The 25731-nt window shown below is 41.8% G+C and overlaps 1 protein-coding gene across 2 annotated transcripts in view; it reads right to left on the bottom strand.

The window, feature by feature from the left end:
• nek11 (NIMA-related kinase 11) overlaps window positions 1–25731 on the bottom strand; it is a 115695-nt gene that overhangs the window by 63087 nt on the left and 26877 nt on the right. For both annotated transcript variants that reach the window (XM_042332469.1, XM_042332468.1), the window contains 3 exons: window positions 15489–15638; window positions 15311–15389; window positions 13950–14035 (listed from right to left, as the gene is read on the bottom strand). In XM_042332469.1, the coding sequence (XP_042188403.1) occupies window positions 13950–14035; window positions 15311–15389; window positions 15489–15638 (315 nt within the window). The remainder of the gene's footprint in view (window positions 1–13949; window positions 14036–15310; window positions 15390–15488; window positions 15639–25731) is intronic.

The raw sequence follows: 25731 nt of genomic DNA on the forward strand, positions 1-25731 counted from the left end.
CAACTTTAAAATTAGAGCTAATTCAGTGAGAATCCAGAAAAAAAAGCCTTTACACAAAGCGATTTGGTTATGGAACAGACTGCTTCTTAATATCGACGTGCTCCCCTTGGTGACATCATCCGCAGACATGGAGTCAACTTCCACATGTATGCGGATGACACCCAACTCTATCTTTCTGCCTCCAGTTCAAGATCCTGGTCCTCACCTACAAAGCCCTCCATGGCCTCGCCCCACCCTACCTCTGCGACCTCCTAACCCCCTACCAACCCGCCCATTCTCTCCGCTCAGCCGGCTCCGGCATGCTCCACGTCCCCCGACCCACCCGCCCCACCATTGGCGGGAGAGCCTTCAGCCACTCTGCCCCAACCTCTGGAATTCCATCCCCCAATCACTCCACCTCGCCCCCTCCTTGGCCTCCTTCAAGTCCCGCCTCAAAACCCTCCTCTTGGACCACCCCCCTTCCCCTCCCCTCCCTTCTCCCCCCAACCCCAGCTCGGGTCTGAAATGCTGTACTCTGTCCAGTGCCTTGGGGCGTCCTCTCGACGTGAAAGGCGCCATACAAATGTAATCTTGTTGTTGTTATTGCTGTTGCCTCCTACGGCAATGTAAAACAAATACTCCTTCCACTTCATATAGTGCTTTACCAGGTGTTGTAAATTGTGGTGACTGTGCATTTGTACGCAAGCATGGCAGCCAATTTGCACACAGCAACGTTCCACAACCAGCCATGAAGTGAACAATCAATTTTTACCTTGGGGATTGTGGACAATGACACCACGAGAAACTCCCTTCTCTTTTCAAATCTTTTCATGGATACCCACCCTAGCATCCATCTTAACAGGCAGGCTAGATCTTGGTTTAAAATCTCATCTGAACGATGGCACCTCCAACAATGCAGCACTCACCCAGCACCGCAATGAGCACCAGGAGCTCAAAGTATTGATGTGGGGCTTGAACCCCAAAACATCTGACCCAGAGAGTGCTACCAACTGACCCAGGCAGACAACCGATTTGCAATCAATTGAGGCATGAATAGAGATAGAGAGAGAAAGAAAAATATATAAGTGGGAATAAGGCAAGGAAACGATATTAAAGAGCTATCATAGACTTCATGACTTCATGCATTAAGAACAAATCCAAGCAAACCCCCCACAAAGTCAAAATGAAAGAATGTTTTGTTTATAATTATAATTACCTTATTATATTATCTACTTCATATTTTGCATTTCATAGCTTATTGAGGAAAATTACTCATCACTATACTATTGATCACATACAGTTCAGCCCCAATATCACTATCAGCTCTTTTACCCTTTCAAATAGCAAAGGCCAGCTTTGGGGTGTTCAGTGTAGCAGCTGCAAAATAGTAGGAAAAGTGGAAAAACTAACCGATTTTTAAAAAAACACACTATGAACAATATACTGGTTAATATAAAGAACAACAGAGGTGACAACAAATTTGAGATAAACCACAGTTCTTGTAATCACTCAGTTGAATGACTGCTACTATTTGCTTTGTTTAATTTATTAGAAGCCTCCAGTAACTGTTAACAGAAGAGAATACTCTTGAAGCCTAACAGAAGAGAATACTCTTGAGGCTTATCATTTTTCAGAGGTAACGGAGAGCTATTTGCCTCAACTGACCTGATTATATAGATAGTTCAAGTTGATACTGTCTAATTGCTTTTTTGCTGATTGGATCTGGCTAACTAATTGGTACTCATTCAAAAACTTGAATTCCTCTGCATTTGATTGAAGTGATTCCACTTAATAACACAGAACTCAAACACAAGACGCAGACTAATTATTGCCTGCATGAACAATCTCTCTTGATTTTGCAAACACTTTCCACTTCCACTGCTTCTCCTGACCAGTCTGTTCAATATCTTCACTGCCACCTGGGTTAAATAGTTAAATCTAAGCTGTCTCGTATCTTTCGCCTCCTTAGTTTAAATCCATGACCACTGTTGTGGCGTCTATGGTTACATGAAACAGATTATTTTTGTTGACTTTAAATGGACATTTTAGAATCTTGAAAGTTTCAATAAGACCACTCTTGTGCATTCATTTCTCCATTTTAAACATTCCCAGTTCCTGGAGCCTGTGTCTAATCCTAGGTATTAGTTCACTGTATTTAGACAGATACATGTTTAAGATTTTACCCTGTAACCATTTTAATCAACTATGTGATTTACATGGCCATTATTTATGGAAATTAAATTAACTAAACTGAAATTATAATATAAATCCTTGCTAATTAGTAAATTTCCAATTCTACTTCTACTTGTAAGACATATTAACACCCGCAATCTCCTCTCATTATTTCCTAATGGCAGATTCCGCTTAGATTCATATTGCAGCTCATAATTAAATATAGTTCAAGTGCGTATCAGGTCTTGCCTGCAGTGAATTTGTTTCAAATTATTTTGTAATGACTAATATTTAGAGATGTGTAGTCAAAGAATCATTTGTTCAATCGGATTAACAGTGAAATGTCAGCTGGTGGTAGGCACAATGATTTGTGATTTCAATACCACACAATAGCATTTTAACCATTGAAATACTGAATTAGTTTCAATACAAACATTTGTTTTTGATCAGCTGTGTTTGTGACGCTCAGCTAAAATCAATTTGCGCAAATATGTAGGAATGTACAAGATCAGGAAAAGCCATCATAGTCTATCTAACTGATCCCATTTTTTAAATGCCATTGTTTTCTATCTTTTGAGTTTCAAACCTCAATTCTGTGAACTTTTGGACTATATTGAATGTATTAAGTCCAGCTTGTCTACTCTTCAGGATCTGAAACAAAGTTTCAGTAGCATCACCATTAATCTTTTTTTGCAGTGTAGACAGTGTAAACGGTCATGGATTTTGCCATCTCTCCTCAAAGCTTAGGTGCTTCAACCCATTCATCAGTCTGGCCACCTGTCTGTACTTTCTCCAAATCTGTATTGAACTTCGCACAAAATCTGAGACTGGACCAATGTTTTGTAATAGTTTACAATTACACAAGAACCTCTGCTTTTTTAAAAAAAACGTGCTGTTGTACATTATGTTGGGGATTTCAAATGGCTATCACCAGTATATCCACATTCTTCCCCTGGTTCATGTCATGTAAATATTTGCTCTTCAGTTTATTTTCCCAATCTGTATTTTCCCCAGCCCAAAGCCACCGCTTTACATTTATCCAATTCTCTCTATTAAGTCAGTTTGGTCCTAGTTATCTGCAAATTCCCCACACACTTTCACAAATTAGTAAATGTGATAACTGTGATTCTGTGCCCCAAATCATTTACATACACTGTAAACAATACAGCCCTTAGCTTCGAACCATGCTCCAGTCACCTGCTTCCATCCAGTGAGACTCCAACCTGTGCTTATCAGATGTCAAATGACCAACTCGTGACTATCCTCCTTGTAGGAGAGGCAAGTGGGGTTTCCTTGGAGCTGAACTGGCTCTAAGGTGATATGTTTGGCAACGGAATGTCAGAATCAAGCCAACCCTCTCTGACGGTCTTGTTAGTCCGGTTTCTGAGCCAGGCGGGTCTGCAGTATTCCAGGGGACTGCTGATGCCAGCCTAGCCAGCCTGGCTCACTGGCAGGACTGGGAAGGGCAGAACAGTTGCTGTTGGCAGGGACTCCTGCTGAATAGGGCTGTCCTAGCTAGAGAAGCAGCAAGAAGCTTGCCAGACAGTGCTTTCCAAGACAACAGGAGAAACTCCCTTCTCTTTTCAAATAGTAGCATTGGATCTTTAAAATCTATTTGAACAAGCAGATGGGGCCTCGGTTTAACATCTCATCCGAAGGACGGCAGGACTAATAATGCAATACGTCCCAGCACTGCATTGAAGTCTCAGCTGAGTCAGGTTTCAAGCCCTGATGACTTTGAATATGATTGAATTCTGCATTAAATTAGAGAGGAAGGATCTGAAATCCGATGACCAGGAGGTCGAGACAATATGGGTGGAAATAAAAAATAATAAAGGGCAGAAAATAGACCTCCAAACAGCGATCACAATATAGCACAGGGTATCAATCAAGAAATCAGTGGAGCATGGAGGAAAGGTAAAGCGATAATAGTGGGTGATTTCAATCTCCACATAGATTGGGAAAGCCAAATTGGCAAAAGTAGGTCAGAAGAAGAGTTCATTGAGTGTATGAGAGACAACTTTCTAGAGCAGCATGCCGAGGAACCAACTAGGGGACAGGCCATCCTAGACCTTGTTTTGTGTAATGAAACAGGGCTAGTTGGCAGTGTAGGTATTAAGAAACCTCCAGGGCAGAGTGATCACAATATGATTGAATTCTGCATTAAGTTACAGAGGGACATAGTTAAATCCGAGGCAAGTATTTTGAATTTAAATAGGGCTAATTTTGTAGGTATGAGGAAAGATTTAGGTAAAATAGACTGGAGAATAAGATTAAGAGGTAAAAATGTAGACCAACAGTGGCAAATATTTAAGGATGTAGTGCAAAATTCTCAGCGGTCGCATATTCCCTTGCGGAATAAGAGAACCACAAGGAAAGCAATTCATCCGTGGCTAACTAGAGCAGTTAGGGAAGGCATCAAACTAAAAGAAAAGGCTTACAAAACTGCCAAGAAAAGCAGCAAATCTGAAGATTGGGAGAGTTTTAGAAACCAGCAAAATAAAACTAAAAAACTGATTAAGAGTGAGAAAAAGTAGTATGAGGGTAAGCTAGCTAGGAACACTAAGTCTGATTGTAAAAGTTTTTACAAATATATTAAGAGGAATAGGCTACTGAGGGTAAATGTAGGGCCACTTCAGTCAGAGACAGGAGAAGTTGTAATATTTCCAGGAGGATATTTCCAGTAAACTAGATAAGGGTGAATCAGTGGATGTGGTCTATTTGGACTTCCAGAAGGCATTCGATAAGGTGCCACATAAAAGGTTAGTCCAAAAGATAAGGGCCCATGGAATTGGGGGGAGCATATTAACGTGGATTGGGGAATGGTTAACGGGTAGGAAATAAAGAGTCGGGATAAACGGGTCCTTTTCAGATTGGCGGGATGTGACTAGTGGAGTGCCACAAGGATCAGTTGTTGGGCCTCAGCTATTTACCATCTACATCAACGATCTAGATGAGGACATCAAAGTTAATATATCTAAATTCGCGGATGACACAAAACTAGGAGGAAGTGTCAACACAGAGGACGACATTAAAAAAATGCAGCGAGACATAGATAGGTTAGGTGATTGGGCAGGTAGGTGGCAGATGAAGTATAATGTAGGGAAGTGCGAAGTCATCCACCTAGGTAGCAAAAACAGTAGAGCGGGTTATTTTTTAGAAGGGGAGAGATTGGAATGTGTTAGCGTCCAGAGGGACTTGGGTGTCCTTGTACACCAATCACAGAAAGTTAGTCTGCAGGTGCAGGAAACAATTAGGAAGGCGAACGGTATGTTAGCATTCATTATGAAAGGATTAGAGTATAAGAGTAGGGAAGTCTTGCTGCAACTGTATAGGGCCCTGGTGAGACCACACCTGGAATACTGTGTCCAGTTTTGGTCTCCTCATTTAAGGAGGGATGTACTTGCCTTGGACGGAGTGCAGCGTAGGTTTACTAGGTTAGTACCAGGGATGAAGGGGTTGAGTTACGAGGATAGGCTGAACAATTTGGGCCTATATTCTCTAGAATATAGAAGAATTAGAGGGGATCTTATAGAAACCTATAAGATCATCAAAGGGCATGATAGAGTAGATAGTGGGAGATTGTTTCCCCTGGTTGGAGAAACTAAAACCAGGGGTCACAACCTTAAAATCAGAGGCCAACCCTTTCGCACTGAGTTGAGGAAGAACTTCTTCACTCAAAGGGTGGTGAATGTATGGAACTCACTACCCCAAAGGGCTGTTGACGCTCAGTCCTTGAACATATTCAAGACTGAGATAGATAGATTTCTTATTGCAAAAGGGATTAAGGGATATGGGGATAAGGCAGGGTCAGGTTATTAGCTGGAGTTAGATTAGAAGATCAGCCATGATTGAATGGCGGAGCAGGTTCGAAGGGCCGAATGGCCTACTCCTGCTCCTACATGTTATGTTAATATTCTCTCTAATACTGTACTCTGCGCATGCCAGACTCACTGACCTGTTATTCAATTTCTTAACTATAAGCAATTAATCTTAAACATTTGTCAATGATGCCGTAGGAAAATGACCTCTGCTAACTTGACACTTTTGTAATAATGACCTGCTCTGTCACTATTGGCCTTGAGTGGGAAATAGTCCTTTCTTTTTTAAAAAGCCCCATGGCTGGGAAACATAATTTACTTGTATTTTCAGAAGGCATTTGAAATGGTGCCTTTTAAAGTAGATTAAAGCTTGTGGAAGTAACAGAAAATGGGTATAGGGATTGAAAAGAAGATTAATGCTTGTGGAAGTGATAGAAAATTAGCTTGAGGGGTTCAAAATTGGCATGGTAATAAAAAGGAGCTGATGAGAAATGGAAAAGGCTCTGGCTAGTGATACCGGCTAGTGAAAGTTTGCTGGGTGTGCTCTAGTTCCCTGATATTTAAACAAATGACAGAAGGAAGGGTCCTTTACTTACGTTACAAAGTCTGCTGATTACACCATGCTATGTGAGAGAAATTACAGCAATCAAAGGAAAAGTGTTTTGATTAATACTCTTCCGACTGATGTAAGTACAGTGGAGTCCTGTAGCTCAGCGGTTAGAGCACTCGTTTTGCAAGCAAAAGACCTGGGTTTGACTCTCGGTGGGGCAAAACTTCGGGCAAGTTTCCTTACTCCACACTTTTCCGGTGTAATAATTCCTTCAAAAAAATAAGAAACTGATCACTCAATCCACAATTATTTGTGGGAAGTCACTGTGACAATTGGCTGGCGTGTTTCGCCAACAAAATATACAGTCAATTCACTTTACAGTATATCGTGGAACGAGTTGTTGCTTCCCAGCTTCGCTCCTTCCTCTACCGCCACTCCCTTCACAAACCCCTGCAATCGGGTTTCCGTGCCGCCCATAGCACAGAAACAGCCCTGGTCAAAGTGACTAATGACATTCTGTCCATCTGCAACCAGGGCTCCCTCTGCCTCCTTCTGCTGCCTTCAACACAGTCAACCACTCTATCTTCATCCATCGCATCTCCTCTCACCTCAACCTTCACGGTTCTGTATTTGAATGGTTCAGATCCTACCTCTCACACCGCTCCACTTCATCCCCACAAACGGCTTCTCCTCCAGCCCCCGCACCGTCTCGTGTGGCGTTCCTCAGGGCTCTGTCCTTGGTCCCCTCCTCTTCAACATCTATATGCTCCCTCTTGGTGACATCATCCGCAGACATGGGGTCAACTTCCACATGTATGCGGATGACACCCAACTGTACCTCTCTGCCTCCACCCTTGACTCCAGGACCACTGCTGTCCTGACAGAATGTCTGTCAGACATCAAGTCCTGGATGAGAGCTAACTTTCTACAGTTGAACGTCAACAAGACCGAGGCTCTCCTGATTGGCTCCGGTCAGCGCCTCCACACCTCACGCGCTGACAGCATCACCATCCATGGTTACACACTCCACCTTACTAAGCCAGTCCGGAACCTTGGGGTCTTGTTTGACCCTCAACTATCTTTTCTACCCCACATCTGTGCCATGACCCGCTCTGCCTTCCCCCACCTCTGCAACATTGCCCGGCCCAGCCACTGTCTCACACTGCAGGCCGCCAAAATCCTCATACACGCCTTCATTACATTCGAGACTTGACTATGCAAACTCCCTGCTTGACGGCCTCTCCAACTCCTCCTTCCACAGGCTGCAGATCATCCAGAACTCTGCAGCCCATGTCCTCTCCCACACTAGGCTCTGTGACCCTATCACCCCCATCCTCTCCGATTCCACTGGCTTCCCATCACACAGAGGATACAGTTCAAGATCCTGGTCCTCACCTTCAAAGCCCTCCATGGTCTTGCTACCCCTATCTCTGTTACCCTGCTAACCCCTACCATCCTGCTCGCCCCCTCCGCTCAACGCGCAGGCCTTCTGCCACTCTGCCCCCACCCTCTGGAACTCCATCCTGCAGTCCTTCGCCTCACTCCCTCCCTTGCCATCTTTAAGACCCAACTCAAGACCCACCTCTTCGACTGTGCTTCACCCCTGCCTTCCAATTGCATGAACCTGACCCCCAGCTCAGGTCCGTAACTCTGGCTGTCCAGCGCCTTGGGACGTCCTCTCGATGTAAAAGACGCTTTACAAATGTAATTTTATTGTTGTTGTAAAACAAACTTGCAGACTGAAAAAAAGAAACAGACCCGACCCCACCCTCCCCACCCCGCCAGATTTCTATCTCAGTTGCCATCATGAGCCCATTGTTGAGTGTAGCAAGACTAAAGGATCGAAAGAGTTGTTTTCTTTTCAAAAAAATCCTACAATATATTATAAATAAAATCAGATTCTATGGGTGTGAGTTTGAGGCTGGAACCTAATCAAAAAAAGCTCAGCTGACTGTAATAATGCTCTCATCATTTTCATCTGATCTGCTCGACTGCACTCAATCTTTGCCATTGGTTATTCTACACTGCAGGCTAACCAGATAAATATACAGTAATCAGGTGCTGAATCTATCACTCTCTCTCCCTCTCTCTCAAAATCTACAGGATTTAACCGTCCTAAAGTCTACTTAGCCTTAACCTATTACATCATTTTGTCTTAAACTTTACGACTGACAAGAACTGTAGAAAAATCATAAATTCAGTCCAAATTTAGAAGCCTTTTTTCTGGTTGTTAAAAAGTACCGGGATCTGAAATTTAGATTAAAGTTAAAAATTTCCCCCTATTCTGCATGATCTTAAGCTTGAAGACAAAATGGTTTTAAAGGCTAAGACTGGATAGAATTACAGGCCATAACCTCAATTTCTCAATGCTTCAGTGTGAGCAGAAAACAATATTCACTCTGTCAGCAATGTGCTGCATAAGTGCCATGAACTTCTGTCGTGACAGCTGCTATCTCCAAACAGAAACCACCCCAAAAATGGAACACAACACTACATAATCTAAAAAATAATAGATATCCGCCCCCCCCCCCCCCCCCCCCGCAGTGATTTAAAGGTTATAATCTCATCTGAGAGCTCAACCAGCCATAAAATAACTTTCCCGCCTCATGCTCATTGGTCTCTGTCCCCATACAAATCTCTTTGGTTTACAAGTCATTTATTTGCAAGGGATTTAATGCATGTCATAGCAGCTGACCATGGGAACCTCTAAATCAGACAGCCGCTCCATGATCACTTGAGTTATCCATTTTTCTATAAATGCCTCATTTGAGAACCTCAATTAAAAGACCCAAAGGTAAACTCTCCTGGAGGTCTATTACAGTAGACTTATGCCAAACTGGAAACACTAGGCTATGCAAATACTTGCCTGACCAAACCACAACCACCCTCTTCCCCTTCGCACCAACCACAGTCTCACACTTTGGAGCAGTTGAATTGTGGTTCATTTCTCCATCGCTGTGTGAATCAAATACTGTTAAATTTTTTGTAAAAAACACAGAAATATTTTAATAACACAGAATCTGATTGGTCTTGGCTGTGGTTCCCTCTCTTCTTCCCTTCCTCCCATGACCAGTTGAGTGGCTCACCGACCCTGGCCATTGAAGCTCACGTGCTAAAAGTTGCCAGAGAGTACTTTTGGAACAACAGTAGGCCAGAAAGAAAAAAATGATATAAAAAGCCTTTAGGAGACGAGAGTATTGCAAGAGGAAAAAAATAATGGTAAAAATATTGTGAACAACATAAATGCAACTTTAAATTACTCTTTTAAAATGTCACTGCATTTATCAAGCAGATCTGCACTAGAAGTGACTTGAAATTACTTCTGTTTATTCCATACTACAGTACCTCATTTCACTGTAACGTGGATTAAGATTGTGCCAAAGATGCTCAGTGCTGCACTCTGCATCAGCATTAACACATTCCAATGGTGTAGACGCAATTTAGCTGACTGAATTCTAAATAGTTCAATGAAATCAGTATCAGATCGCCTTGAGCCTGCCCCTCAAACAGGATATAATACTATTGTTTCTTTTCATAGTTAACATTGCACATTCAAAAAGGCTGGGACTACAGTAGTCCATTTATCCTTTGGAGCCAGAAATGACTTTGTAACCTTTAAAGAAAGTGAGATTAGGATTTTTCTCACTCTTTAGCATTTTAATTCTTCATGGTTTAATGGAGGAGTGAGACATGTGATTTTTTAAAATTACAAGTATGAGCTCTGTGGAAGGCTATGATTAGATTACACATAACGTTGAGGCACTGAATATTTTAATGAATGTTTCAGTCTGAGAAGAAAACATAAGAGCTTTTTCTTTTGTCAGGCATGTGAATTTCCGAATGTGCTAGTGACAGACATATCCCTCAAACCAATGAAAGTGGTTTTTTTTGTTCCATCTGGTCACATCTAAAGTTTTAGGCAGAGAATATGCAATTGCAGAGAATTAATCTTAATATTCTTACTATTTATCCTTCAACAGTTTGGATTCTAAATTGGATTGGGACTCCAAAGATTTCTTTAAGTATTCTGACCAAAGCAATGAACAGACATCGCCAAAATCGTAGGGAGTTCATTAAACACGACAGAGGTTCTGCGGGTGTGTGCCTTTTCTACCATCTCCATTGTATCTGCGCATTTCATACCAAATCAAAGACAGGAGAACAAATCTCAGTTCCTTCAATATTTCATTCTTTCTGTGAAATGAGCTCAAGTGATATAGGCACTTGAAACCCGATCATAAAGTTGGAAAAGACTTCCTTTCACTCAGATCCATTTGTTTGGATACCCAGGTGTCTGGCAAATGCAAAAAGCAGTTTTAAGAGTGCAAGCTAGAGTTCCACACACGAACCCCACCTACGCATGGAAATTCCCGTGGCCATAATGGAATATGCACTTGCTCCGTGTAGGGACGCACCCTGCTTACCTATAAGTATTAGGCGCAGATTGGCAAGAGCGAAGGCTTGGGGACCCCAAATGTGCTGAGGTCCTGATGGTGTCTAACCAGCTCAAACCACATCGCAGCTCAATGGCTCAAACCATTGAGAGGACTATCTGGAAGCTTCCCACTGATTGTCCAGTTAGAACCATCCTGCCTATTAGGGCTTTCACTTATAGGGTTAACAAGAGCCAAGTGGAGGGGAAAAAGCTCTAATTTTATGTCATGTTTTCAGATAGGTGTAAGTTAACACCCATTGTCGCCATCCTCCAGCTCAAGGTGTGTTGCTTAGGGAGTAACAAGGTGACAAATATGGGGGGAAAAATCTTGATTATTTTTTCCTTTTCGAGCTCTCAATACTCCTCTGAGGCTGCTTTGCCAAATCAGTAGATGATGAAGAGATTTCACCAATTCAAAATGCATTAACTAAAGCTAATTAACCACCAAATCACTGCACTTGCGTCCATTTTAACTACAGGGAAATAAAATAAACTGGGCAAGACTGTTATCGGTTGCAGTTCATTAAAAAGTGCAACCAGAATATCATCAGTTTCTTGTGCAGGAACTGGCAAAAACCTTATTACCAGGCCTAGTTGCAACTAATTGATCACTCATTTTCATGTCTAATGGAATCAGACTCTGGTGCTTGTGTTTTAGATATAAAAAGAACAAGGCTGTGTGACATGTTGAATAAAGGAAACTCTTGGCCAGTTACAGTAAGATCTTAACATTATACACATAAACTCCATTGCACACTACTCCTTGCAATACTTTAGTTTTGGTCATACAAATGGACAATATAGCTGGAATCATAGTTTAGCTCATAAGAAGGCCATTCAGCCCATTATGACCATTGCTGGTTCTAGCTACCCCATTGGAGCCATCAACTCTCACCCTCTTCACCTGCTCTTTCACACATCCTTTAACATTATGTATTTGTCAAGATTTTCCTCATTGCGTTTTGTTTTTGTAAACCTTTATTTTACATTTACAATTGCACAATAACCCTTGCATTTGATATAATGCCTTACCACGTCTCAAAGCGCTTCACAGAATATACTGTAAAGTGGATTGACTGAGTATTTTGTGGGCGAAACGTGGCAGCCAATTGCTCACAGCAGCGTTCCACAAACAGTGGATTGAGTGACCAAATTGCAGTAGGACAGGATTTGATTAATAAACATCTATAGATCATATAGATCACCCATTATCCACTCCACATCCCAACCCCCTCAGTACAGCTCTCTCTGCTCTGCCTGCAACGGCATTGTAAAAATGCTCCTCAAGAAAGGTTTTTACAAAACTCTTCTCACTAATTTCTCAGCAGATTTTTGCAGTCACCAGTCACACAATTGCACCTCTGAAAATAAATATGCAGATAACTGTTCTGAAATTTCATTCCAATATACATTACTTAAAATAGCTGAGGTAAATATTGAAAAATTAATTTAGCCTACACAGATCTAATAAGGTGCCAAAAAGTGCTATGTTGCAGAAGATTAATAACAACCCTTGTATTTGATGTAGTGTCTTAGCATGTTGTTGAAACATCTGAAAAGGATTTCCTCTAAAGTGGTGTGACTGTATTTTGTGGCAAAACAGCAGTCACTATGAACACAGCAATATCACACAAACAGCCATGGAGTGAATGACCAATTTTATTTGGAGGATTGGCGGCCAGGACACTGGGAAAAAGACCCTCCTCTTTACGAATAGTGCCATGGGATCTTTAAAATCCACCAGGAAAGGCAAACAGGACGTTGGTTTAATGTCTCATCTGAAGGGCAGCATCTCCAACAATGTAGCATTTGATTAGGAGAATGTTGGCCAGAATATATGGGATACAAGTCCCGATGTGGGGCAGATGTACAGAGTATATAACACACTATCGTGCAATGGGCAGATCATTAACAGACACCATATGGGCTACTTTATTTCAATAAGTTGCCAATGTGAAGAAGTGCATTATTGCATTATTCAGGAGCTGGAGGCATTTTATCCTAGACTACGCCAACACTCTGCTCCGCCAACACAGACTACCCAACTCTTCCCTTCACAAGCTGCAGACTATGCAGAACTGCAGTTCATGTCCTTTCCACACTAGGCTCAGTGAGCCTATCACTCCCATCCTTGCCCGGCTCTATCACCCAGCAGATCGAGTTCAAGACCCACATCCTAACATTTAAATCCCTCCATGGTCTTGCCCCATCCTACCTCTGTCACCTCCTCAAACCCTACCAACCCGGCCACTCCCTCTGCTTGGTGGGCGCTGGCCTCCTTCGCGTCCCCTGCCTTACCTGCCCCATTCTTGGCAGTCGGGCTTTCAGCCTCTCTGTTCCCATTCTCTGGATCTCCACCCTGGAGTCCCTATGTCTTGCCACTGCCCTCGTCTCCTTAAAAGTCCCCCTCAAGACCTTCCTCTTTGACCACACCTTCAGTCATTTTCCCTTCCCCAGGGCCCCATCCCTCCCAAATCCAACCCCCAGCTCGGGTGCAAATCCTTGATCATATTCAAGACTGAGATAGATAGATTTCTTATTGCAAAAGGTATTAAGGGATACGGGGATAAGGCAGTGTCAGGTTATTAGCTGGAGTTAGATTAAAAGATCAGCCATGATTGAATGGCGGGGCAGGCTCGAAGGGCCGAATGGCCTACTCCTGCTCCTACATGTTATGTTATGTTAAATCCTGGACTGTACAGCGCCTTGGGATCGATCGCCTCCTGAGATGAAAGACGCTTTAAAAATTTGTTGTTGTTGTTTATTTAATTTCAATTCATCAAAAGGTGGAATCTTTCCCATCTCCTTGAGAAATGAGTCAGAAAGATTAGAACTAACCATTAGGTTTAATGTTCACAGTGATAATGGTCACTCCAATTCAGAGCATATCGTGTGATTTGCCCTCCTGACGTGAAAGGAGCTATATCAAAGGTAAGGATTATTATTATAATAATACGGATTAGTATTATTTAATGGAACAGAACATACTCACAATGCATTCCTGATCTGAAGAGTTTCTTTTTGAGAGGTTACAGTCTTGTCTTTTGTAGTCATATTTATGAGCTTGCATTTTATATTCTGCACACATGAAGAAATCCACATTAGACAAAGAAACAGAAGAAATCCACATTAGACAAGTCATGCATAAATACTTTGAGTGGTTACACAAATTCAACAATATTTGATCATTTGTGGGACATTGCTATACAATCTTTGAGGTGTCTACCTGACATGAAAGGCACTAAATCAAACACAAGAATTACTTCATTATTATTATAATAACGTAATCTTTAAAGTTAAGGAAAAAACTATGGAATTTCACATGGATATATTTCAGTAAAAAATAAACAACAACTTGCTCTCTTCACATCAGAAAATGTCTCTATAGAACACAGTTGTATTGTGCTGCAATGTGCTGAATTGTAACAAAAATATGGAAAAAAAGGACCGCTATTAAAACAGGAGTCCACTGTCCTCACTTGGATGTTACTTATAAAACATCCATCTACCAAAAATAGATACTAACTGACAATATATACAGTGCATGCTGCTCTCATCAAGCACTCAGGGAAAGAAAACTCATCACCGCGGTTCAAATCACACAACTTGATTGCACGAGCTGTCCACCTATCAGTCTGACAGGACACGCACTGTCAGTGGTAGAAAAAAAAGTGTTAAATCTACGTGAACATTATAAAGAATACTACAGGTTTGAATCTGATCCAAAGGTAAAAATTTCTTCAGGTTGATACTTCCATTGCTTTCAAGTCAAAGCAGTAGGACAAGAGGACATTGCTGTGGGTCCTCCTGACGTGAAAAGCGCTATATCAAATGCAAGGATTATTATTATTATTATTTGGGGTTATGAAGGACACGTTTCAGTTAAAGGCCAGGAAGTATTTCTTTATCCAGAGGATAATCCACAGCTGTAATGGGTTACCAGGACACAAACTCATTTAAGATGAAGCTTCTTGTTGTAAGGGGAAAAATATGATGGTTGGTATTCTGAATGGATTATATTAATTAATCTAATTTCCCTTTTCTTAACTTGATCTCCCCTGTAATAAAGGCAGGTTTAAAATTAACTTTTGCTGAGGCTGAAGACCATGTCTTTTCGCCCATCATTTTGGCCAGTCCACAATACCGAGCGGTAAATTGTAAACAACAACAGCAACAAGATTACATTTGTATAGTGTCTTTCACGTCGAGAATATATATAGAAAAGGTAGACATATTTCCACTGACAGTGTGACCACACCACACCCATCATCTGAAAACTGGAAAGGAGATAAGAATACTCATTATGCTCTTTTAGGGGCTTGGTGACTGCTAGAACTCCCTGCTGCCACATACCTGCAGCTGCTCATCAATATAAGGTACTTTCAGGATTTCTGCAGCTGAAGGTCTCTGTGAGGGATCCTTCTCCAACATGCTGAGGATAAGAAAAAGAAAACCATTGGGAAAACCATGTGCATAAGCCAAGATGTGGACAAGCCTACAGGGCACTGCTTTCAGTTGGAGGCAAACCTACCTCTGCATGATTGTATTGAGCTTGCTTGACCACCTGCTGGGCAGCAAAGGAGTCTCTTCATCTACTATTTTCAAGATAACCGACATGAAGTTGTGCCCAGTGAATGCGTGATCCAAGCAGCACATTTCATACAAAATGCACGCCAGAGACCTATACAATGGGGAGCAAAAAATAGCAGAGATTTATATAGCGCCCCTCACACAGGGTGTGTCCCAGATTTATACAGCACCTTTGACATCAGGAGGATGCCCCTTAGGCTCTCAACAATACTGACTTGGCACCCGAGCTAGGGATAGGGAAGATAAAGATGACCGGAAGGACAGTCAAAGAGGTAAATGCGATGAATAGCTTTTCAAACTCCGTTTTAGATTCTTTTGAAAGGAAAATGGACAGAAAGTTGATCTTCATGATTCAACTGCCTTTCCCTTAGCTTTGTTTTGTGCACACAAAACTGACAATGACATCAAGGTTCGCTGTCATTTAGCTGCCGTCCTTCCTCACTGGGAACGAGAGTGATGGCAGTGTGCTGCAACTGAAGGGAAATGTTATGGCTGGAATACATGAATTTTTCTTAACTCAGAATTGCTTGGAATGACAGCTCACGCAGTCAATGAAGCTCGTGTGCAGTAACCAGTCTATCACACACCAGGTGAGGTTCAGCAAATAAGCAGGTTTTATACATGAACTCCACCCTCCTAATAAGAGGTTTCTGAGGAGCCTAGAAGTTTCCACAATGCAATGCAATCTGGTGCACTTTAAGAGAAAGGCAATGTTGGATAATGTTAAAGTCTCGCAATTTAAAGTGATGGGGAGATGTGGTACTGCAACAGACCATTCGGCCGAACTAGTTTAGGACAATGTTTATATACTCCACGTGAGCTCCCACTCCTCCCATTCCCCCCACTTTTACCCCTCTACTTCTGTCTATCCCATGCAGGCATTAAGTTTTCTCTTATAATAAATATAATAATAATAAACCTTGCATTTGATATAGTGCCTTATCATGTCTTCAAAGTCCTCACACATACCTTGAATCCTTCTACACCTTAGCACCTCCGTATCTCTCTGATCCACCCCTCTGCTTACCGTCCTCAGCTCTGCAAACTTGGGCTGGCTGTGCATTCTCCTCCTTCTCTGTACCACCATCAGTGGCCGAACCTTAGGATACTATGCCCCTAACCTCCAGGCTATCCCCATCTCTCTACCCTTCCATCTTCTCCCGCGTGTGCCTTTAAATCCCACCTCAAAATCTGCCTGTTCGAACCCATCTTTCCCCCTCACCCTCTCCCCTTAGCGTCTGACACTGTCCCTGTAAAGCGCTCCAAGACTTCACCCCACATGAAGAGAAAGTTATTGTAGTTGATGGGTTGTAGTAGATAATAGTATAATATAATAATAACATAATAATAGTATAAAGGCAAGTTGTTGCAGTAGACTTATATGCAGGTTTTACTGTATTAAATACAAGTTGTTGTTATTTTATTATGATTTAGTCTCAGAGCAAATTTATCCCTTGAATGTGTCAATAGTTACTAGCCAGTACAGCAGCAGGGAGAGCTCTCGACAGTTTCCTCACTGAAAGGTTTATGATACAAGATGAAGAACTGACTACTTAATCACTTCATATTAGCACATAAATAAGTCCTGCCAAGACTGCTGAACCAAGCAGCCTCTGCAATGAAGGCATCACAGCTAAACAGAACAAAACTTGATCCAATGTACACATTTTTCTCAATGCTATTGCATTATTTTATTGCCATGACTTACTCATGTAAATCATATTTAATTCCTTATCAAATTGATTTACTGCTCATTAGTTTAGGTGCTGTATCAAGAATATGCTTTAAAAAACAACCTCATACCACTCTCAGTCACAACAGATTTGATTATGGTCTCCTACTTTTTGGCACAGCATAGTAGAGGCTACACACACTCAATCAGCCTGGGAAGCCCACATGGAACCAGCACAACAGGAATATAAAATATTCGAGGTTGGAGAAAGGTTGAAAAATGAAAGCACCTGCTCTGCCAGTTTGACTTATCCAGTTATAATAAAATAATAATAAACTTTGCATTTGATATTGCGCCTTATCAAACATCATGACCATCTCAAAGTACTTAAACCAGTGCAGGCTCCAACATGATATCCCCATGCACACATTGGGATTATTACACATGTTCCTTCATGCAGCAAACACATTCACATAGCGAATTCCTTGCAGACGATACTAGATGAAATCAGCTCTTTTGAATTTTGTTCTGATTTGATTTTTGTCAAGCGACATTACACAACTTGTCAAGTGTGAATCATTCATTGCATATGGCCCAGGGTACTGACACTCTAATAAACCCGGGATTGCTTTCCCACAACCATTTGGAGCGCTCCTTCAAAACGCAACAACAAAGAACCTTGCTCTGACACAGTGAGACTGGGTGGCCTTTGAAATCCTCATTGCATTACCATGATGGTCACTAGCAGCAAACCAAAAATATAATTCAGAAATGCAGTGAAATTTGGTCCACAAGCTTCAAAGGATACAACACTTATAAAGACGGATATGAAGGAATGATTTAATGTATACAGAGTCCTGTAGCTCAGTGATTAGAGCACTCGCCCGCAAATGAGAGACTTGGGTTCTATTCACGGCAGGGCAAGATTCCTACTCCACACGCCTCTGTTTACTTAGTTTAAGTAGGAACCCAGTTGTTAGTCGATTGGCAGATCGCTTTTATGGGGATAATAATCCTTCAAAAAAAAAGAATTTGGTCACTCAATCCGCACTGTTTTTGGGACACTGCTGTGCACAATTGCCTGCCGCATTTTTCCCACAAATATAGTCAATTCACTTTACGGTATATTCTGTGAAGCGCTTTGTGAGGCTCTAGAAGACGTGAAAAGTGGTATATCAAATGCAAGGTTTATTATTATTATTATGCATTCTTAGGTTTTGCCCCCGGGGTTCCTGGTATCACATAACCCCTTACTGCTATCCTGGGTATTTCCAATTTGCCACATTCTTTTTAAGGACAGGTAATGATATATAAAGCTGTTCAGCAGACAGTGAAGGGGCTGAAATTCGGAGCTGAAATTTATGTTCCCTCAATCTTAACATTAATTATTTAATTACCCCTCACTTTGATCTTTGTTATTGTTGTGCAGGCACAGGGCAATTGCTGATCTTATTCCCCAGCATTCCAAGAGGAAATTTTTCTTACTTGTATTTTTTTAATTACATGCATGAAACTCAAGAGTGGTCACAAGTAATCGGAACTTGAAACAGTGAAGTTTACGAGCAATCAATGGATTCAAAATGAGTTTTTACATTCGCATACAGATAAGTAGCAGTTAGACAGAATGCAGCAAAGATTCAAGTTTACCAAACTAAACACATCGGCCAGAAGGACATAAGCTTCCTAAACTTCAGAATCACCAATGAGAGGACGCTTATCGCATTACCAAGCATAATGCAACCATTTATATGTGAACAACAACACTTTCACATCTATCTCATTTTCTTTAATAAGGCGGTAAATCAAATCCAATGGACATTGTTCTAAATCAATCACAGAAGATTGATCTTCATATGCTTAATGCTATCATTTGTCTTTAAGTGTGGACTTCAATCTTCTGGATAGTATGCCATACAGGTGTAACCGGATCCTAAGAATGAAACCCTCAGCTTCACTCATTATATCTTGTAAAGAGTGAAGCCAGTGCATATATCATAAGCATCACACTAAAGTGTAGAAAGAGTTGCATTTTTACAGCACTGTATTACTTTGCAGTAATTACCACCAGGTTGGGATGCTTTTGTATCCAAACCCATGCAGCCACTTTTTTTCTCTCAGAGAGAGGTCTCATAAAGAGAATCTACTTTTTTTTCTCTCTAGAAAATTCCTGACTAGGAGAAAATCCCTTCTCTTTTCAAATAGTGTCATAGGATCTTTAATGTCCAACCAAGAGCATACAGATATTGATTTAACATTTCATGCAAAAGATAGCACTTCGAGACAACGCAGCGCTCCTCCAGTGCTGGAGTAGAGTATCAGTCTAGAGTAGACTATCATGTCTGCATGTTGGCAAAAAGAGTGCATTTCAAACACTGGATATGAAAACAATAAAACAAAGTAGTTACAATAGGTTAGGGTTGCGTGAGGCATTAAACGGATCCTGTGTAGGATCACTCCATCGATCACGCCATCCTCCTCCACCGCCTTTCCTCCGTCATCCACCTCAGTGGGACCACACTCGCCTGGTTTGAGTCCTACCTCACAAACCGCCAGCAGTACAAACTGCTTCTCCTCCCGCTCTCACCTGGTTACCTGCGGGATACCCCAAGGATCCATCCTTGGTCCCCTCCTTTTTCTGATCTACATGCTCCCTCTTGGGGATGTCATCCGTAGACATGCGGTACACTTCCACATGTATGCGGACGACACCCAACTCTATTTTTCACCTCACTTTGCAACCCCCAGTCCCCTGATGTCCTGTCAGCCTGCCTGTCAGACCTCAGGGGCAAATTTCCTTCAGCTGAATGTTGACAAGACGGAAGCCATACTCTTTGGCTCTCATCAATGTCTAAAATCTCACGGTTCTCACCTCCTCCACCTACCCAACCTCCCCCTAAAATTCTCTGAACCCGTACGCAACCTAGGCGTCAGGTTCAACCCCCAATTATCCTTCTTCCCCCACATCCAGTCCCTCACCAGCACCACTTTCTTCCACCTCTGATGCATCGCCTGCCAATACCTCTCTTCAAAAGTTGCTGAAACCCTAGTCCATGCCTTTATCACCTCTCAGCTAGACTATTCAAACGCCCTCCTCGCCGGTCTCCCCTCCACTACCATCCAGAAAATCCAGATTATTCAAAACTGCCGCCAGCATTCTCACCCGCACCAAACTCCGCTGCTCGATTACCCCAATCCTTGCCAGACTGCACTGACTGCCTGTCCCAGAGAGGATCCTCACACTTGTTTTCAAATCCCTCCACTCCTCTGCACCCCCCTACCTCTCTGATCTCCTCTCTCCTCAAAACAGTGCCGGTTGCCTTTGTTCCTCCGGGTCTGGCCTCCTCCTCGTCCCCCGAGTCCTCCGCTCCACCCTCGGCGGCCGTGCCTTCAGCCACTATGCCCCGAGGCTCTGGAACTCCCTTCCTCACTCCCTTCGCCTCGTTCCCTCTCTTCCTATTTTCAGGCCTCTGCTGAAGACCTTTCTTTTCGACCGCACCTTTGATCACCTTCCTCCCCCTCCCCCTGGCTCGGCCCCGGGACCCATTACTGTGAAGCGCTCTGAGATGCCATCCGGCGTGGAGGGCGCTATATAAATCCAAGTTGTTGTTGTTGTAGGAGCTGACCTCTTCACTTCATAGCAACAGAATATCAATGGCCTCTCAATGTATGCAAACTCTTACATTTAACTGATCAATTACACAAATAGAGGTACTCTACAGACCACCTAACAGTGGAAGGGAGGTAGAAGAAGAAATATTCAAGCAAATTAGGGAAATGAGTAAAAGACAAAGAGTAATAATCATGGGGGATTTCAACTACCCCCAAATAAATTGGCCAGAAGAGGTAGGTAAAGGGGATAAGGAAATGGAATTCCTTCAATGTGTACATGACTCCTTTCTTACCCAGTATGTAAGAGGCCCAACAAGGGAGGAATCCCTACTGGATTTAGTAATGGGAAATGAACCAGAGCAGATAAGAGAAGTATGAGTGGGGGAATATCTAGGCAATAGCGATCATAACTTAATAAGGTTTAAGATAAAGATTGAGAAGGACATGAGTATGACAAAGACCAGGGTAATAGATTGGAAAAAAAAGCTGATTTTGAGGGGATGAAAATGGAACTTGGGAAAATAAACTGGAAAACATTATTGGCAAACAAACGGAGCAGCAGTGGGAAACATTTAAAACAGTGATCAATAGAGTCCAGGAGAAATATATTTAGCTAAAAAGTAAGACAAAGCTAAACAATAATGAGACACCAAGGATGAATAAAGACATAAGAGCACAGTTGAGACTCAGGAAAGAGGCGGTTCACTAAGTACGTAAACAAAAAAGGAGAGCATGACAAAAAAGAAAACAAAGAGGTCAGGAAAATAGTCAAAAAAAACAATTAGGAAGGCAAAGAGGAATTATGAAATTAAATTATCAAGGAATATAAAAATAGTAAAATACTCTGCAGATATAAATAATAAAAAAAATCAAAATAGGAATAGGGCCACTGAGGATTGGACAAGATAAACTCACAGGCCGCGACAGCGAAATGGCAGAAATATTAACCAATTACTTTGCCTCAGTGTTCACCAGGGAGATGGATTAGGTGGACATGACAGTAGAAGAAGAGATCGCAAATAATATAAATACATTTAACATACAAAGGGGAGATATAATCGAAAAACTAACAAAACTCAGAGACGATAAAACCCCTGGTCCAGATGGATTGCATCCCTGTATATTAAAAGAATCGAGGGAAGAGATAGCAGAGGCACAATTACACATATATAATAACTCATTAGAAAAGCGAGTAGTGCCAGAGGACTGGAGGATAGCTGATGTTATGCCTATATTTAAAAAGGGAGATAGAACAAACCCAGGGAACTATAGACCTGTCAGTTTAACATCGGTGGTAGGAAAGATAATGGAATCCTTACTGAAAGGTAATAGAGAAACATCTAGAAACCAAAAATATAATAAAGAATAGACAGCATGGATTTCAAAAAAAAAAGGTCATGCTTGGCCAACTTCATTGAATTCTTTGCAGCGATAACAGAAAGAGTAGACAAGAGTAGTAGAATACAGACATACAAATAACAAAAGATACATCAAAATAGGAATAGGGCCACTAAGGGATGGACAAGATAAACTCACAGGCTGTGACAGTGAAATGGCAGAAATATTAACGAATTACTTTGCCTCAGTATTCACCAGGGAGATAGATTAGGTGGACATGACAGTAGAAGAGATCGAAAATAATATAAATACATTTAAGATACAAAGGGGAGATATAATCGAAAAACCATGTCGCCCGCCCGACCCGCCCTACCATCGGTGGCCGGGCTTTCAGCCTCTCTGCCCCCAAACTCTGGAACTCCATTTTACGGTCCCTTCGCTTCGCTTCCTCCCTTGCATCCTTCAAGGCCGGTCTCAAGACCCTTCTCTTCGACCGTGCCTTTGGTCTCCCTCCCACCTCTCTGCCTTCCCTCAGCCCTACACCACCCCTATGCTTGGGCCCCAACACCTGACTGTTCAGCGCTTTAGGACGTCCTCCCGACATGAAAGGCGCTCTATAAATGTAATTTTGTTGTTGTTGTTGTAATACAGTAGATCTAATATATTTAGATTTCCAAAAGGCGTTTGATAAGGTATCACATAGTAGACTAATGAATAAGGTCAGAGCATGTGGAGTCAGGGGAAAAATAGCAGAATGGACAGCAAGCTGGCTGCAAAACAGAAAACAGAGAGTAGGGGTAAAGGGTAGCTACTCAGCCTGGCAGGGGTTGGGTAGTGGTGTTCAACATGGATCGGTATTGGGACAACTATTGTTCACAATATACATGAATGATTTTGGATTCGGGAATCAGCAATACAATTTAAAAATTTGCGGACGACACCAAGTTGGGGGGAGTAGCTAATACAGAGGAGAACTGCAACAAATTACAGCAATTTAATACCTTAATAAACTTGCTGAGTGGGCAGTTAAATGGCAAATGCATTTCAATGTAGAAACGTGTGAGGTGGTACATTTTGGTAAAAGGAATAAGGAAGTCACATACATCCTGGAAAATAAAAACCTAAATGGGGTAGAGGACCAAAGGGATCTAGGGGTACACACACACAATTCACTAAAAGCAACAACGCAGGTTCATAAGGCCATTAAAAAAGCAAACCAGGCATTGAGGTTCATGTCTAGAGGGATAGAAATGAAAAGCAGGGAAGTTATGGTAAACTTCTATCGAACCTTGGTTAGATCACACTTAGAATACTGTGTGCAGTTCTTGTCCCCACATTATAGAAGGGATGTAGAGGCACTGGAGAGATTCACAAGGATGAAAGGTTATACCTATCACGAAAGGCTGAAGATACTTGGACTCTTTTCTTTTGAAAAGAGGAGGGTAAGGGGTGACCTGATAGAGGTCTTTAAAATGATGAAAGGTTTTGATAGGGTAGACATAGGGAAGATGTTTCCACCTGTGGGGGAGACCAAAACCAGGGGCCATCAATATAAAATAGTCACCAATAAGGAAATCAAATAGGGAAGTTAGAAGAAATTTCTTCACACAGCGAGTAGTGGGAATGTGGAACATGTTACCAGAAGTTGTGGTTGAGGCAAATAGCATAGATGTATTTAAGGGAAAGCTAGATAGGTACATGAGGGAGAAAGGAATAGAAGGTTATGCTTGAAGGCTTAGTTGAAGAAGGGCAGGAGGAAGCTCATGTGGAGCATTAACACCGGCATAGACCGAATGGCCTTTTCTGTGTATTCTAATAACTATTTTAAAAAACGTTTGAAAGTGAGTTGCCCTGCCAATATGCTATGCTGTGATGCACAGATTGATCCTCATGATACAGCGCATGGTGATTTGCTGATTTCTTCCAGGGATGGCTGGAAAAGAAGCCAAGTACAAGTGATCCATTGCCCTGGTGAAGAATAAGAGGAGGAGGAGGAGGAAGCTCTGGAGACCTAGCACACAATAACATACTCAGCAGAGTAAAAGTGAGACACATTTTCATCCCATCAATTGGGGAGGAGCCAGTGATGCAAGAGGAGGGGTTCTTAATAAGGCTTTTCTTTTGAACCAGAAGCTATTTTAAAAAAACTCCCCAATGGTTTTGTAGGTAAATGCAACTCCTTGTACAGACTAGAGGCACACAGACTTGAATGCCTCAAACTTTCTTCTCTTCTTGAATAGTACCTTGGGTGTTTCGCCCATAAATATACAGTCAATTCACTTTACAGCTTATTCTGTGAAGGCTTTGAGACGTCTAGTAGATGTGAAAAGCGCTATATCAAATGCAAGGATTATTATTATTATAATATATTATCTTTGACAGCACATGGTGTTAACAGGCCCACAGGACTTCCAACAATGTAGCACACTCCCAGCACTGCACTGGAGTGTCAGTATAGACAACAACAACGACTTGCATTTATATAGCAACCTTCCTGCAGGGTAGCATCTTGAAACGCTTAGTCCAAACTTTGTCATAGTGAATCTCCCTGAGCTAAGAAAAAAAAAATTGCACCCCATAGTTAGTAACACTTACAGGGCCACACACTGTCACTTGCTAGAATTTCATCACATACAACACATTGAGGCTGTGGCACATCACTGGACCTGCTCCATGTAATAATAATAAAAAAATAATAATAATAATCCTTGCATTTGGTATAACGACTTATCACGTCTCCAAGACGTCTCAAAGTGCTTCACAGAATATTCTGTAAATTGAATTGACTGTATATTTTATGGGCAAAACAGAAAGTAAGTCCCGGTTTTAAATTAACTTAATCATATTTTCAGCTTCTGCATTTTGTTGGAACCTCCGCTGCTGCCGTCACTTTCTAATAGGTTTTTCTGCAATTTTTTTCTAATAACTTTTTTTTTAAATCACCAAATGTTTCTTTAAAAAAAAGGACATGTAACTGCATTCCTCCCAACGTCCCATTTCTAAAAATATCCTTACCTGGCGCATGTGTGCAGACAGCCGAGCTGATTCCGCACTCACAGGTGAGGATTTTGTTTAAAAGTGGCACATTGCGAGGTATGTAATTGATGCCTCCCCTGGCCCACACCCACCCCTCCCACCTATATTACATGGGACTTGAACCTAGAACCTTCTGTAAGCGTTAGTAAGCTTTGGGGAGGAACAACTGAATGTACTACCAACTGAGCCAGGCTCACACCATAACTTTAAATGGCCTTGGCTAATGGGGGGAGAAGAAAAAAATCAAACAACATTCATGGGAATCAGATCATCAGCATTCAGATCATCATCTAAAAAACCCGGTTGGAAGGTATGTGCGGGGAATAAGATAAGGCAGGATTGGTTTTGACTAAGCTCTCTCTCCTGCCCCCATTGATAGGCTGACAACTTTCACACATGAATGATGTTCACCTGGGTGAGGCATCAGTGCATGACAAGCAATTTTTCAACTATACCCCAGTAGAAGAAAGAAGTTTAAAATCCTTTGGGAGACGAGGTTATGTGGGCAGATATTAAAGGAGAAAAATAA

The sequence above is a fragment of the Callorhinchus milii genome, unplaced genomic scaffold (assembly GCF_018977255.1).
Source record: "Callorhinchus milii isolate IMCB2004 unplaced genomic scaffold, IMCB_Cmil_1.0 Scaffold2, whole genome shotgun sequence".
Lineage (NCBI taxonomy): Eukaryota > Metazoa > Chordata > Chondrichthyes > Chimaeriformes > Callorhinchidae > Callorhinchus > Callorhinchus milii.